The following is a 13,654-nucleotide window of genomic DNA, read 5'->3' as shown; positions in this document are numbered from 1 at the left end:
GGTCCTTGTCGATTAGTGGTTAAATCATCGCATTGTGGAAACACAATTCTGCGAAGCCGGAAGTTCGAATCCTCCCTGGGACATACCACAGACATTATTTTTTCCTCTCCCTTTTGCCTCTCAACTGTCTTGCAACATCAAGCGGTGCATTACTGCCTTGATTACATGTAAGTTTGGCACATCATTGGGATAGCATTGCAGCAAGGCGTTAAGCTTTCAAATTTCAAGCTTCAAGTTTAAGCCTCGCTGCCTGTAAAAGTATAGCTTCCTAAGCTACCTGTCCCACTCCCGAACTCACTACTAAAATCGAATTCACTCCCCTCGTCACCTTGACTACTGTCTGCATCACTTCTCTCTCTCTCTCCATCACCCGTGCTTTCAATTTCAGCCCCACCCGACGTGGAACGCTTAAGGCTTCCGCTTTCACTTTCCAACCTGTATCGATCTGCACTTCTTACTTCCTCCGCGCATCGCAGACATGTCCATCCACATGAGCCATCATCCGCGGCGCGGAGCATGCGCTCAGCAAGACAAGCATAACAATAAACATGTCCACAAGAAGCAAGATACGGCGTTGTTATTGGATATGGAGGTTCTCCGTCTCCCTCGGAATTATTATCACCAACATCGCCGTGTGACGATGCAGGGAATGCCGGCGTGTACGATGCCAGTGCGCCGGCAGCATCACCAAGGTTCACATTTAGGGAAGCGTTCTCAGCACAAATTGCGCACTGGTCTGGCGAGAGGGAATGATACTTTCCACGTTTTGGTGCACGTATCTTTTGTATAGGGGAGGGGGCAGGGAGAATAGATGAAAATGCTGATGTGAGCCTTCGTGTCACGGAGCGAGGATTGATGAGCGGGAGGAGGAAGAGGAGAAATTCCTATAGCAGAATGAGTCTGCGATGAAAGCAAATAAAGGAAGGCGTACTGTAAATGCGTGCCAGACCATCTGGCGATTCATAAATTCATAACTAACATCACGTTTGAGGAGACCCTGCGAAGGTTCAAGCCTCATCGCTAGGAATCTGTCAACAATTGTCCTGTACCTGTAATAAACCGTGTCGAAAATTCCCCAACAATGACACGCACTGTGGGAACGTACCTCCCATTCCATAAAAATGCAACGAAGTTGAGCAGACTGAATGCGCCATGTGCAGTCTCAAGACTCGTCAATGCAGCCCAAGCACGGCGACGGGTGTCGGAGGCAGGGGCATCTGGCCATGCATGCGAAAGCGCATATGCATGGAGTCGGTTGCGGAAATAGGGAACAAGGATGGTGAGTGCACCATGAATAATCAGTAGTCGTCGTCGTGGGGTCCTCCCTGCTATATATCATTCAGACGTCGAATATTTGCAAGAGGTTTTCACTCGCGGTTCAAGCTGGAACTTGGAATAGAATACCGCAGGCCCTGAAGCATTGCGCCATAACTCGCACCAGAACTCCAAACAGAGAAGCGATAAAGTACAAGCTGGACGAGCAGTGCTAGCTCAGGCTCAAACCGAGCTTTCATGGATGCCTGTTCATGTGTCAGCAGATAACATAATAGCGTGTAGAAAGCGTACGTTGACGGTCGCAAAGGCCTTCGACACGGGCTCCGTGAGTATGTGAACAAGTTCAGCATCGAGGAGCTCAGCGTCTAGCTGTCCGACGCGAATGACACGAGGATCAGGTCTAGTAAATGCTGGGGACGCAAGGACATCTTGTAAGGAGTGAAGGCGGGGCTGTGCAGCGTCCCATGCTTGCTGCCATACGCGACTGCTCATCGTTGGAGGCGGGGATACAAAGTTGGAGTGCGCACGTGATTACATATTGAATTGACTCACTAGATTTGATCTAATAGCTGATTGTCGACGTCGATGATGGCAGAACAACTACAGCAGTTGATACTGGATACTCTTGATGCTCAGTCGACTTTACCAGATTCCCGCACACTAAAAATCTCTGGTCAATCCAGCCCAGCATCCAGTCATGATGCACAGATCACCATTCTCGGTGCCCTGAACTCGCTACTCAGCCGGGAGGCTAGTCTTTGCCTTCTTTTCTCTCATGATATTGTATTGAGTAAACACGCAGATGATAACATATGAAACACATGAAATTTCATCGCATGTACTTACGCCCGAGGGCGTCCAGATCGTGCGTGAGGGTTCGCACGAGGCTCGTGTCTGGGCCGCCCTCCCCGAACGTGGTAGTGCCCCGCTCAGCGCGCAGGATCTCAAGAAAGCAGTGGGAGATGAGGCTGCAAAAGTCGGACAGGGGCGCGCGTTTAAGAGTGGATGGATCGCGAAGGAGGGGAATGGTTTTGTCAAGGCCGTGCGTGTTTCGTGCTGATATCTCTATGACTGTGCGATTGATAGGCCGCTAGGTGCCTAATATTACAGATACAACACAGATTGAGCTGCGCGAGTTAGAGTCGTCAGGGACGCTTGCGGCTGGTGAAAAAGCACTCGCTGAATTACGAAAACGCAAGCTTATCATACAAAGGTTCCACTTATCCCTCCAACGTAAATTATAAAGTCTGACTATTGTAAAGAAAGGGCCAATGGTTTACTGTGCATAAGGGCGCCAATTTCACTACTTCGATTGCAAAACCGGAGACCGATTTGACCGTTGATATGCTCACTTCGTAGGTTTAGTGTTCCAATGCAGCAGTGTCAAAGCTTATCCTGCTCTAATCCTTAGCGGCTCTTGGAAAAAATCCACCTTCAAAAAATATAACTTTGACGCAGACGGGATACCCACATCCGGCGGCGCTCTCCACCCTATCCTTAAAGTCCGCGAGGAGATCCGTAGCATTTTCTTAGAAATGGGGTGCGTGATCATTGCAATGAAACCGCATTATGATAGTCTGATTACGGATGTTACAGTTTTGAAGAAATGCCCACAGGGACTTTCGTCGAATCTGGGTTCTGGTGCTTCGATGCACTCTTCGTTCCCCAGCTACATCCTGCGCGCGAACTCCAAGATACCTTCTATCTTTCTGGTATGTGCTTGTCTTACTTGCCCCTGTCAGCTTATCAGAATTTTATAGATCCCTCGACATCTCTCCCCCCACCATCCGATTACTATAAACGCGTCGCACGCGTGCATGAGCACGGTGGGTACGACAGCATCGGTTACCGTACGCCCTGGTCACATGAGGAGTCGCATAAACTCCTCTTGCGTACCCACACAACTGCCTCCTCCGCTGCTATGCTATACAAACTCGCAGCCAAGTGTCGAGGCGAAGATATCGACGGTGACCTTACCGCAAAATCGCAACTTGGAATCGCAAATCCGAGTCATGATGGATTCAGACCAGCAAAACTCTTCAGTATTGACCGCGTGTTCCGTAACGAGACAATGGATGCTACTCATCTTGCGGAATTCCACCAAGTTGAGGGCGTTGTTGCAGATCGGAATCTAACACTTGCAGATTTGATTGGTGCGTCGTGGATATTTTCTCAATCTGTCTTCCCTCCACATAGACATTTGCTGATAATTTTCCATCTGCACAGGTTTCATGCGGACTTTCTTCCGGAAGATGGGGATGAAGAATCTGAGGTTCAAACCTGCGTATAACCCGTACACAGAAGTGTGTTTTAATCCTTCTCTCCATTTTAGATACTGATTGGAATTTGATAGCCTTCTCTTGAGATCTTCGCCTGGCATTCCCACCTTGAAAAATGGGTCGAGATTGGGAACAGTGGCATGTTCCGCCCTGAAATGCTTGCACCCATGGGATTCCCACCTGATGTGCGTGTGCACGGGTGGGGAATCGGGCTCGAACGACCAACTATGATCCGGTGAGTAGTTTTTCCTTCGCCTTATTCCACCCCTTCTTCTCTTATTGCAGCATGATACTGAAACTCGTAACACAGGTATGGTGTTAACAACATCAGAACGCTTGTCGGGCACAAGACGTCCATTGAGAATGTGGAGAACTCGCCAGCTGTCATGTTCTAGATGCGTCAGATGGATGTATGCTGATTTAGAAGATACCGACAATGTATCACCATGATTTCAAGTGCATACTCAACGAGTGTCACGCAAAATAAAACGACTGAGGCAATCATAATTTTTTCATACAATATCGTGCATATATGTTCTACAGCTCAGGTATCATAAGGTAAGCTCAGAATGAGAATACAGCAGCATTCTTCCTCGACCCAAACATGTACACGAGCGCTTGGGACATGAACAGCCCAACCGTGATACCGATCGTGACGGCTATCATTGCGCTTCCAATGTCCACACCGCTTCCATCTGCTGTGATACCTCCCGCCTGCGACAGACCCGACTACAAAACATTCATCATCAGCAAGCCCCAACAAACCCATCAAGAATTAGCACCCACTGGTACAAGGAACAGCACACCCGTAACCATACTCGTAAAGGCCGTCCCGCCCATCTTCCTCGAATAAACATTCCCCAGCAATCCCACAGTAAAAGCCCCGATAGCGCTCACGATATCGCTCCGATTGAAGATATAGTGATTGGCAACTTTGTTGCTCGCATAACTCGCGCACGATATGACCACCATCACTGGAAGTTGCCTGCTCCGCCACGGTTGCAGATTCGCGAGGGACGATAGGATACTGAACAACGGTACAATAAGGAACTGCGTCCAGAAGGGGAAGGGTTGGAGGTACCAGCCAAAGTGTTTAGGGCGGTAACATCCGTCGATGATGTCTGTCTGCATCACGTTCGTGTTGTTCGTGAAGGTGAAGGTACCATAGACGGGTCCTAACCCCGAAGAGAGCGAGGAGTTGCCACTTGTGGAGTTGTCTGCTGCGAATGTGCCCACAATGGTGGCGCTCGTGGAGATGTCGGCGGCAAGCGCTGTGAGGTGGTGTCGTGCAATTGGATCGAAGAGAAGGTATAGGTCTGATCCGATCTGCAAACCGAAACCCAAGAAGAGGGTATAGATGAGGGCGTATACCATTTTAACGCTACCGCAGACGATGTTTTTAGAAGCCAGCTCCAAGGAACTACTCACTAGAAATAGGTCAGCGGGAGAAATGACTCTAGGGGGGCGACACTTACGGATCAAATAACCGGGAAGAATACCAATAATCGCAGAGGACGAAACAGCTGTATAACAGAAGATCTGGCTTCTGATACTACTAAGCCCTCGTGCTGTGAAGGACACCAGCATTGCCGTTGTAATCCTAGCAGACCATGAGCATCACGATAAAAATGCGAGTATCGAGAGATCTTACTCAAAGACGTTTGCGTACATAGCGCTCTTCGCGGCAATCCTGAGTTGCAGGAAACACAACACAAAGGCGCCACAGCCAGCGATCCCCATATCGATGAACGAGCCTCCAAATGCCAGCGGGCAGATTAAGACCGATAACCAGAAACTCAAGATACATCTGAACCACCACGGGTACAACGGCTTTGCCAATAACAGTTCATCAAGTTGCTCCGTCGCCTTCCGCGCACTGACTTCGTCGTGCACCACAGCGCGATAGATGATGTGGACCTTGTGCAGGCTGCCTAATGAAAGACCGCCACCGGACTTGATGAAGTGGGTTTCCGAAGTCATTGTATCGTTGTCGCCGAAGGAACAGATAATGACGCTTGGTAGATGGATGAACTCGGCGTCGACTTCGAGGATGCGCGCTGCTGCAAGGAGCTGTGATTCGATGCGGTGAGAAGGTGCACCGAAGGTCATCAACGCTTTTGCAAGCTTGAGCAGGAAGTTGTGGCGATGGATGATGGCTGGAACCGTGCAATGAGCTCCAATTAAGCAGACAAGAAAGAAGACTCACAAGTAACGTTGAATTCAATCTTGATCTTCTGTTTCTCCTTTCTACGCCTGCGATAGTCCATCTGCCTCAATGCCGTCCGCTTCTCGTCGTCATAGTCGTCGAGACATTTCTTCCTCACACCAGTAATAGTAGGATCATCTGGGTCTAACAGCTGCGAGTGTTGGGAATTATCTGTATTCGATCTTTGCATGGGTGCACCGCCCATTTCTTCGTCGTAATCATCAAGCTGAGCAAAACGACGGCGTTGAAAAGGGACGTTCTCCCCCTCGGCATCAACTCCATACAGATCGATGAGGTTAGAGAACAGACCACGTCTTCTTCCATCTCTGTCATTCACGTCGCAATAGTCGAAGTCATTGTCATTGTCCGCGTCCTTCTCATCATCATCCAGCTCGACATCGTCATACTCCTTGTACTCATCCTTGCCGTCCGTCTGTGCCTCGATATCTGTTAAAGTCCCCTCACTATCCCGAAAGTCGACATGCCGCTCGTCATCGTTCCACATGTGGGCATTTTGTGGTGGAGGGATATCATACGGGTGCTGATAAGACGACATTGAGTATCTGGAGTCCTCTTCTTCGTATAGCGTAGGCTCTGAATCATTGTGAGCACGACCACGAAACCTTTGATTAGGAGCGACTGGAGCTTCCGACACGTAGCCTGGGAGCGTCGGTCGTCTGCTTCGTGACGCTCGGAGATGGGCCTGAGCTGAGAAGGGGTCTGTGAAGTCCGGTACTGACGCACGAGGCCCCCTGGTCGGAGGTCTTGTAGATTCAGGGGTTTGAGGTTCAGGGATTTGGGACTCGGGAAAAATATGCTCAACAAAGCGCGGACTCGGGTTGAATGAAGAGGGTCTGGGAATACGTGAAGTCTGACCAGTGCTGATAGAGGGTCGCACTTGTTGCTGCTGTTGTTCGAAAGAAGAATTTAGCGATTGCCTTTGCGCTTGGCGTCGCTGGAAAGTATTTGTGGAGGATCGTGGTGGGTAACGGCCTGAGTCTCCGTCGAGATATGGGTTGCTATGTGACATGACTTGCTCGATAACAACGGAAGTCTAGCTTTCGAGGCAAGGACTGCAAGAAGGCTGATAGCGTCACTGAGGAGGATGCTGAAGAAAGTAGGTAGGAGAGAAAGGTGGACAGGCGATATAGCCTTGAACTGAAACATACGAGGGAAAGCAGCATGTGGGTCATTTCAATTTAGACCAGTAGAATGAGGAAATCACAATAGTGTCCAGTGAGATTCTAAATTGAGCCGATTGTTATATTGAACGGCAATACGGACGATGCGAGAAGTGGAATGTGGGCAATGATTTCGCGCATAAACCATCAGGGTGACCTGCAACCCACAGATCCCCTCGTCAAATGAATGTGCAAGAAATTCACTCGCCCAGGGACTGATCATGATCAAGTCCATGACTTGGATAGGTCACAAATTTACACCAGTGAGCATGTAGTGCTGAGCGTTGAGACTTGCTTCTTAGATCAATCACTGAGGAGACACATCAGCGCCGCCTTTAAGTTGACAGCATACAGCTCACCACATCTCGGATATTCGACTCTACAATTGTTCACTAAGAGTGCCCAGTATCAGCGTCATCAAGGACCGTTCTGTATTCGCAGTTGAACTTTAAACGGTATACTCCTCCCACTCCTGCACCGTGATACCCATGATGCCCTCCTCTGCGCCCTCAAACTTCCTGAAACCCAATCGGGTATAAAACGCGGCCGCCTCTGTATTCTTCGGATCCATGCCCAACCAAACGCTCTTGACACCATTTTCTTTCAAATTCTCTATCGCGCGTGCAATCAACTTCCGCCCCCATCCTTGCCGCTGATGGCTTGGCAGAATGTCGATGTGCAGATGTGCAGGTGCAAACGCCATCATTGCATCACTTGCTTTTGGGAAGGTGGTTATGGTGTTGATATAAGCTCTATCCGCAGGCGTGAGAGCTGCCTCAGAGTCTTGCAGTAAGGGCGCGTAACGGGCTCTGAGCGAGGGCCACCAGTCTGCTTCTGCACTCTCCTCGAATTTGTGGGTGTCTAACGCGCCGAGAGTATACCCTACGACTTCTCCGTCGTTGTCAAGCACGAAACCCCATGTTGATCCAAGGTTGAGGTAGGGGAGCGCGTAGATAAGGCCTGGGAGGGCAGGATGGGAATGTAAGTGCTCGGACGATGTGCCTGCATTTGCGGTGAGCAAGCAAATGTTGGATAGGGCAGACTGGTCAGCTTTTGTGGCTGGTCGGATGATGGGGGCCATGATGATAATCTGAGCGCCGGGAATCACAATATATGTGCATGAACTCACATGGGTGGATGCAGTGAATGATATGATAGTATATTTGTTTTTAGAAATACATAGGGTTAGGGTTAGGACCAACAAAGATCAAAAAGGAAGGCCTGCCCAGCCAGAGTGGCCGTGGCAGGACTGGAAAATATTGAGACGGTGCATGAACCTGAGCTCATACAAACCGTGATTACCCTCTGTATGGACAAGGTCGCCGTGCTTATGAAGGGTCCTCACAGCCCACAAACCCGGGTACATGAAGGAGCTCATGCCATCAAGGTAAGTATGAAGTTTACATTTCTTGACAACGACCATTATATACATTTCACAAACAGCGCACGGACCATCATATCCATATTAGGGCCGCGTGGGAATAAGGTATGAGCAGGGCGCCGCTCCATGTTGTGGACTACTATGGCCTCACCCTCCTTGTATGGTGCATCAACGGTATCAACAATCTCCTCTCCCGATTACATCCCCTTGTCGCTCAAACTGTCAGCTGCCACTCTCCCAGCAGCAGTGTTCTCCAAACTCCTGCAATAACCCAAAATCGAGGATTACACGCCGCTATATCGGGTGATCGTAAACAACCGCCGAGAAGCCATTTGGGCGTTTCTGAACTTCATTCCCAATTCATCACCTGCTTCCTATTTCTGATGCTTGCTATTCCGGCTTGCGTCTTGCGTGCATAATGGTGGCGACAACACATTGTTCAGGCAGCAGGGTTGAGAAATAAGTGCATGGTGCTTCATGCCGCTAGAGAGCATCGATTAATTCATCTTGCACAATCAGCCAATGATGACTCCTTGAGACAATTTTTGGGTTGTCCGCAAGACGAGGTTCAGGTACAAGACAAGAGTCATGGGCGGTGGTCGCTTCGTTGCTTCTTTCTGTTCCAGGATGTTATTACACAGGAAGTGAGCATGAAATATGTTGCCAGCAGTATGTGATCCATATTGCTGATTTTTCAAGTACAGATAGGAACATGTTATTCCCTGCGTGTAGGTCGTATATGGGCGTTGCGGTTTTATATGGGAAAGGAAGGGGAGTGGTTTGTTGCGTGGCTACTTTCAGGGCACATCTTGTCAGTGAATGGAAGCAATGACATTCTGCTAGAGCCCCACAGAAAGTCGCACATGCTTGTACCTGTGACTATCCTTTAATCCCTTGATGTCTAATATATAAATGTAGTTACATAGTCCCAAAACCATTCAAGAAAACCAACTGAATAAACTGCAACTTGGGTGATTGGCCATAGACAAGTAAGTTCACAATCTTCCTCGGAGCCGACAAGACTTGCTTCAGTGATTCTGTATTTGTGAACTGCGAAAGCACGCTACACATATCGCTAACGACGACAATGGAATAACACTTCCCGGGATAGATACATGCTGGCACTAAATCACTCCATGGTTGGTATTGCATGTGTCGAAGAGGCAGTGTTGGGCGATCCAGTAACCTTTATTATCTGCTTGGGGCACATGCAGTACACCTTTGTATCGTTTATGACATTGGTATAATTAAGCCACTGACTCGCGTCCCATAAGAGCGTGCGAGCAGTTCTCGCGGATGATTTCGAGGAGCCCTGGCAAGAGGAATCCGACTACGCAACTGCTGCGTCTTCTGTTTATGTCAACATCACAGAAGATATCAGGAAGCGTGCAAGAGTGTCGGGGTCGTGGGCGAGAGCGCTATACGAAACTAAATTGTATTATGTAATTATGATCTGCAATCCGTGACAGTCGCATCAATGAATACATTCTTAGTCTCCAGCGTGATCTTACTATGCTCCGATTCGATTATGAGGGCATCGATGTTGCGAAGCACTTCACATGCGAAGAAGGGATGGGTGCGTGGAGTGGCAATATTTATTAGTGCGGACAATGCGAGGAGTAGGTGTATCTCTTGGAAGTGGTTACGGTGATGAGATCTTTCTCACCGCCTGGAGGATATGCGAGTGTATACTGCGGTAGATCTTCTTTTCTTGGAAAGGCGCGGGAGATACCTTCTAGATAGACCAGGTCGTATATGCATGCTAGACGTACACTGCGGTTGCGCCGACTGGCACCACCTCATCGATGATCTTCCATGCACAGATCGCGTGGTGCCAGAATTCCTGTAGCACGATTGTTGTATATGAAAATGACGCAAGGGATGGATTCAATGGAGCAGTTGATACCTTGTAATTGAATGAAGTAGGTGCGAACTTGTTGGGAAAGGGATACTTCTGAGTCTAGAGAAGGGTCGGCTGGGTGTTTCAAATTGCGAGTCATGATCCGATAGCGCATGTTGATGTATGACGGGTGGTCTGGAATGCGGCGTAGTTCATATGCTTGCTATGTTTGAGCGCGCTTTTAATCCCGGCTGCAATCATCTCGGACAGCAATCCACCTTGGTCTGTTGCCCGAAGTTGCCCAAGGACGTAAGGGAGAGACGACGGCACCTTTTTTCTTCTCTTTTCAATTACAATTCCTGTCCATTGGGGTAATGTACCCATGTCGGGCAGTACTGATTAGTCTATAAGGCCCCTGCCTTTTCTACATCTCTTGATGGCACTGGTCGAGCGTAATTATTATAACCTGGACGATGTATCGCCGAAACGTACACGTATTTGACCGTCGGTAATGTGGAATAATAGTACCGACCGGCACGCCTTGCAGGTCTGGGTTGTGAACCTGGTGGCAATGAGATAAGAGCAAGATTTGTATAGGTCGGATCTGACATTGATGTCATGTAATATTGAATCTGTAGAGATCCTCGGTTCTATCCCCCAACAGTGCCAACACACCAACTCCTCGCATTCTGCTCATTAGCGTCACCTTGTATGACGCGTCGATAGAGCGCGGCAAAACTTCGACTCGGAGTGCGTCTCGGTCGCGTCTCGGTCTACCCTCTGACACGTATAGTACATATACGAGTCGACCTCATCCATGGATATGAGGCTGGAAGTTCAGGTAAGAGAGCTGAGGGCAGACACCTTTACCTGATCTGGGGGAGAGGGCTGCTGCAGTTATGACCGCCGGCAGACAAGAACGTTGTAACCCGTCAGGAAAGTGCAACGTAGTTGATCGTTCATTACATAATATTGTAACCCCGCATGTAACCCGCAGTAAATTGGGGTGCCGAATTGCGATTGGCCGAATAAAGCACAGTCTAGACCGAGGGCTAGCCCAAATCATGCGAAGTTTATAACTAGGGCACTTTCGACTTTTTCCCTTACCACCTTCTAGTCTCGGTCTTGATATCTTGGATTCTCGAGCATAACATCTAGACTATTCTATACGATGCTCTCGTCAGGGTACATAGACCAGCAGTCTTATGCTCAACAACAAGCGACTATGGCTATGAATACACTACTACCCACACCGCCCTCCTCACCACCACGGGTTGGATTACATCCTGTCGAATCGACAATTACGCTTCTCGAAAATTTAGTCGCGTTCTATCATCAGGAACGGATGTGGGTGTATCGCACACGTGCACAACTAGAGATGACACTGCAAGAACGAGACGCTAGTACAGCAGCAGCGGCAGATGAAGAAGGAGAGATGGAGAAGGAGGAGCCGGACTCCATTGAAGAAACATCTGAAACGAGCAAGTGGATGAAGAGAAAGAAGGCATTTGGATTGAAGCTAGAGGGTATTGCAACGACGAGAGGAATGCCCAGAGGTGGAATCGTAAAACAGCGTGCACCACCACCTATGTTACCGGCGTTTGCTCACAGCAACCAGACTGCAGGACAAGCTGTACTTGGATCTAGTGGAAAGGAGCCTGGAGTGGAGATTTTAGAGATGTTTGAAAGGATGATGCAAGCCAGGATGGAGAGCTGTGAGCGAGTTACTAGAATGGTTAGAAATGCCAGTGGAGCTGGTTCACCAGGGTGCTCACCGCCTAACGGTCCGGTTTACGGTCAAAGTAGTTTCTTCATAGGGGCTTAGCTAAGGACTTAGCTAATGGGGTTGATTGTTTTTATTTATTTATTATTGCTGTAATCCTCTTCGTCTCGTACCATGTCTAATCGTTATGCTCCACTTCCTAATCCACGCACGGACCCAGATTCAACAGAACTTGAAGCTGCTTTCGACGAGCAAGATGACGACGACTACGACGGCGATGATCTAGATGAATCAAGTCCTCTGACTCACCCAAATCCTTCGAATCCTTCAACCTATAATTTCGAGTCTCCGATTTGCGACTACGACCAACCTCCTCCTGGTTCTCCCCCACAACCATCTTCTCATGCTGTACCCAATGAATTTGGAAATTCTAATGGCATAATACCCGTCTTTACAGTAGACTCTTTGCCCCCACCCCCAACAGGGCCATGGTGGAAGCGAACCGCAGCTACTATTTTACCGTCTCATTATGTCAACAGATGGGGTCTTACTACTGGGGCTAGCTCTCGCACTCCCATTGGAGGAGGCACCAGAAATGATGGCGTATTCAGTAACGTAGCTGCCAAACCATCGCAAGGCGTACGTGTTCAGGATGGTAATCATCAATCGATCTTTTATCAAAGAACGTATTGACTCTTGTACAGGAGACAACGTATACCTTGTTCCAGAAGAATCTTCCAACACAGCTCCTCCCACTTACGCAGCAGCTCAGGCTGATGCTGCTCCCCCTTACCACACTCATTCGATCTTCCTTCCTTCTTCCGTCCATGCGTCCCTCACTCTCTCCCAAGGCTGTGTCGTCGTAGATGGCCTTCCCACAGGCACCCTTTTCTCTTTCCTCTGGAACGCCCTCATCAGCAGCACCTTCCAATTTGTCGGTTTTGTTCTCACATGGGTCATGCACACAACCCACGCCGCTCGCTACGGCAGTAGGGCAGGTCTCGGCGTCACTTTGATCCAGTGGGGCTTTAACCTCCGTGCGCAACTAGATAACGTAAACGGTGCACCTCTAGGCTCAGACCCAGCCGATGCCTGGCCCACATTTGCAAGCGCTCAAGACGCCAGTGAGTGGTTGGATGCCAACCTCGATCGTCTTAACAGCACTACATTCGCTTCTACCGACCACATGTCTTCCTGGTCCAACTCCGGAGAAGGAGATGAAGGGAACAATGGGTTCCTCACAAACGCAGCAGCCAGTGAATGGCTTTCCTTCTTCCTCATGACAGCCGGCTGGTTCCTCCTTCTCACAAGCGTTTTTGGTTTCTGGCGTGTTAAGCGCTGGGAACGCGGCATTATCTCGTCTTCCAGTTCTACCGCGTCACAGCCAACAACAGACGAGGAGACCAGGAGACAATCACTCTTTGAGCGTCTCGGAATGTTCCGCGTTCCCACACAAACAGCATCTTCAGGTGCAGATGGACTGGAACAGGTGTCTTCTTCCCATGTAGGTGATGACATAGTTAGCAGGGATACAGCGTTGGAAATGCAATCGCTCGTCCCAACCGATCCAGACCATGCACGTCGGATCAGGCGAGCAATCGAGCGCGAGCGCAGGCTGTGCGAAGACTTGCGCGCTGCAGGTCTCTTATAAAGTCGTTCAAGCTTCGGATTTCAAGGAATGGATGTACCGTGTATCATGCTTTTTATCGCCAGACGTATTATCTATTTTTCTAGGATTAAAACGATGATGGTCACAATCGTTCATACAG

General features: G+C 49.1%; 7 protein-coding genes and 1 non-coding gene across 8 annotated transcripts; 4 read left to right on the top strand and 4 right to left on the bottom strand.

Moving 5' to 3' along the window:
• The first annotated feature begins 1 nt into the window (after position 1).
• EDB93DRAFT_t45 lies at positions 2–83 on the top strand. The gene has a single exon. It is a non-coding gene; the product is annotated as a tRNA-His (tRNA).
• EDB93DRAFT_1130373 (Pex12 amino terminal region-domain-containing protein) lies at positions 16–1,824 on the bottom strand. Its single transcript, XM_041448919.1, has 5 exons — positions 1,567–1,824; positions 1,376–1,520; positions 1,106–1,325; positions 932–1,049; positions 16–884 (listed from the first exon to the last, which is right to left on the bottom strand). Exons 1-5 carry the CDS (start codon positions 1,765–1,767, stop codon positions 237–239), a joined length of 1,332 nt encoding a protein of 443 aa, XP_041310073.1. The 5' UTR covers positions 1,768–1,824; the 3' UTR covers positions 16–236.
• Positions 1,825–4,076, top strand: EDB93DRAFT_1130371 (tRNA synthetases class II core domain (F)-domain-containing protein). The gene is made up of 10 exons (XM_041448918.1): positions 1,825–2,025; positions 2,078–2,317; positions 2,370–2,488; positions 2,538–2,630; positions 2,687–2,815; positions 2,872–2,987; positions 3,036–3,428; positions 3,502–3,578; positions 3,629–3,789; positions 3,865–4,076. Exons 1-10 carry the CDS (start codon positions 1,861–1,863, stop codon positions 3,947–3,949), a joined length of 1,578 nt encoding a protein of 525 aa, XP_041310072.1. The 5' UTR covers positions 1,825–1,860; the 3' UTR covers positions 3,950–4,076.
• A 42-nt stretch (positions 4,077–4,118) lies between these two features.
• EDB93DRAFT_1081142 (DUF1212-domain-containing protein) lies at positions 4,119–5,950 on the bottom strand (the record flags this gene model as incomplete). Its single annotated transcript, XM_041445594.1, has 5 exons — positions 4,119–4,283; positions 4,341–4,981; positions 5,030–5,154; positions 5,206–5,710; positions 5,761–5,950. The coding sequence occupies 5 exons, from the start codon at positions 5,948–5,950 to the stop codon at positions 4,119–4,121; spliced, it is 1,626 nt and encodes a 541-aa protein (XP_041310071.1).
• Positions 5,951–7,283: 1,333 nt separating this feature from the next.
• EDB93DRAFT_123953 (acyl-CoA N-acyltransferase) lies at positions 7,284–8,198 on the bottom strand. Its single transcript, XM_041451643.1, has one exon. It carries the CDS (start codon positions 8,020–8,022, stop codon positions 7,390–7,392), a length of 633 nt encoding a protein of 210 aa, XP_041310070.1. The 5' UTR covers positions 8,023–8,198; the 3' UTR covers positions 7,284–7,389.
• On the bottom strand, positions 8,149–8,364 carry EDB93DRAFT_1080846 (uncharacterized protein; the record flags this gene model as incomplete). Its single annotated transcript, XM_041445576.1, has 1 exon — positions 8,149–8,364. The coding sequence occupies one exon, from the start codon at positions 8,362–8,364 to the stop codon at positions 8,149–8,151; it is 216 nt and encodes a 71-aa protein (XP_041310069.1).
• Positions 8,365–11,186: 2,822 nt separating this feature from the next.
• Positions 11,187–12,051, top strand: EDB93DRAFT_1130355 (uncharacterized protein). Its single transcript, XM_041448917.1, has one exon. The coding sequence runs from the start codon at positions 11,334–11,336 to the stop codon at positions 11,985–11,987; it is 654 nt and encodes a 217-aa protein (XP_041310068.1). The 5' UTR covers positions 11,187–11,333; the 3' UTR covers positions 11,988–12,051.
• An 8-nt stretch (positions 12,052–12,059) lies between these two features.
• EDB93DRAFT_1080753 (uncharacterized protein) lies at positions 12,060–13,536 on the top strand (the record flags this gene model as incomplete). Its single annotated transcript, XM_041445569.1, has 2 exons — positions 12,060–12,540; positions 12,590–13,536. 2 exons carry the CDS (start codon positions 12,060–12,062, stop codon positions 13,534–13,536), a joined length of 1,428 nt encoding a protein of 475 aa, XP_041310067.1.
• Positions 13,537–13,654: the final 118 nt, after the last annotated feature.

This window comes from Suillus bovinus (genome assembly GCF_016758785.1).
Source record: "Suillus bovinus strain UH-Sbo-P2 chromosome Unknown EDB93scaffold_12, whole genome shotgun sequence".
NCBI lineage: Eukaryota > Fungi > Basidiomycota > Agaricomycetes > Boletales > Suillaceae > Suillus > Suillus bovinus.
The sequence above is the reverse complement of the archived record's forward strand: the minus strand, read 5'-3'. Positions and strand labels throughout refer to the sequence as shown.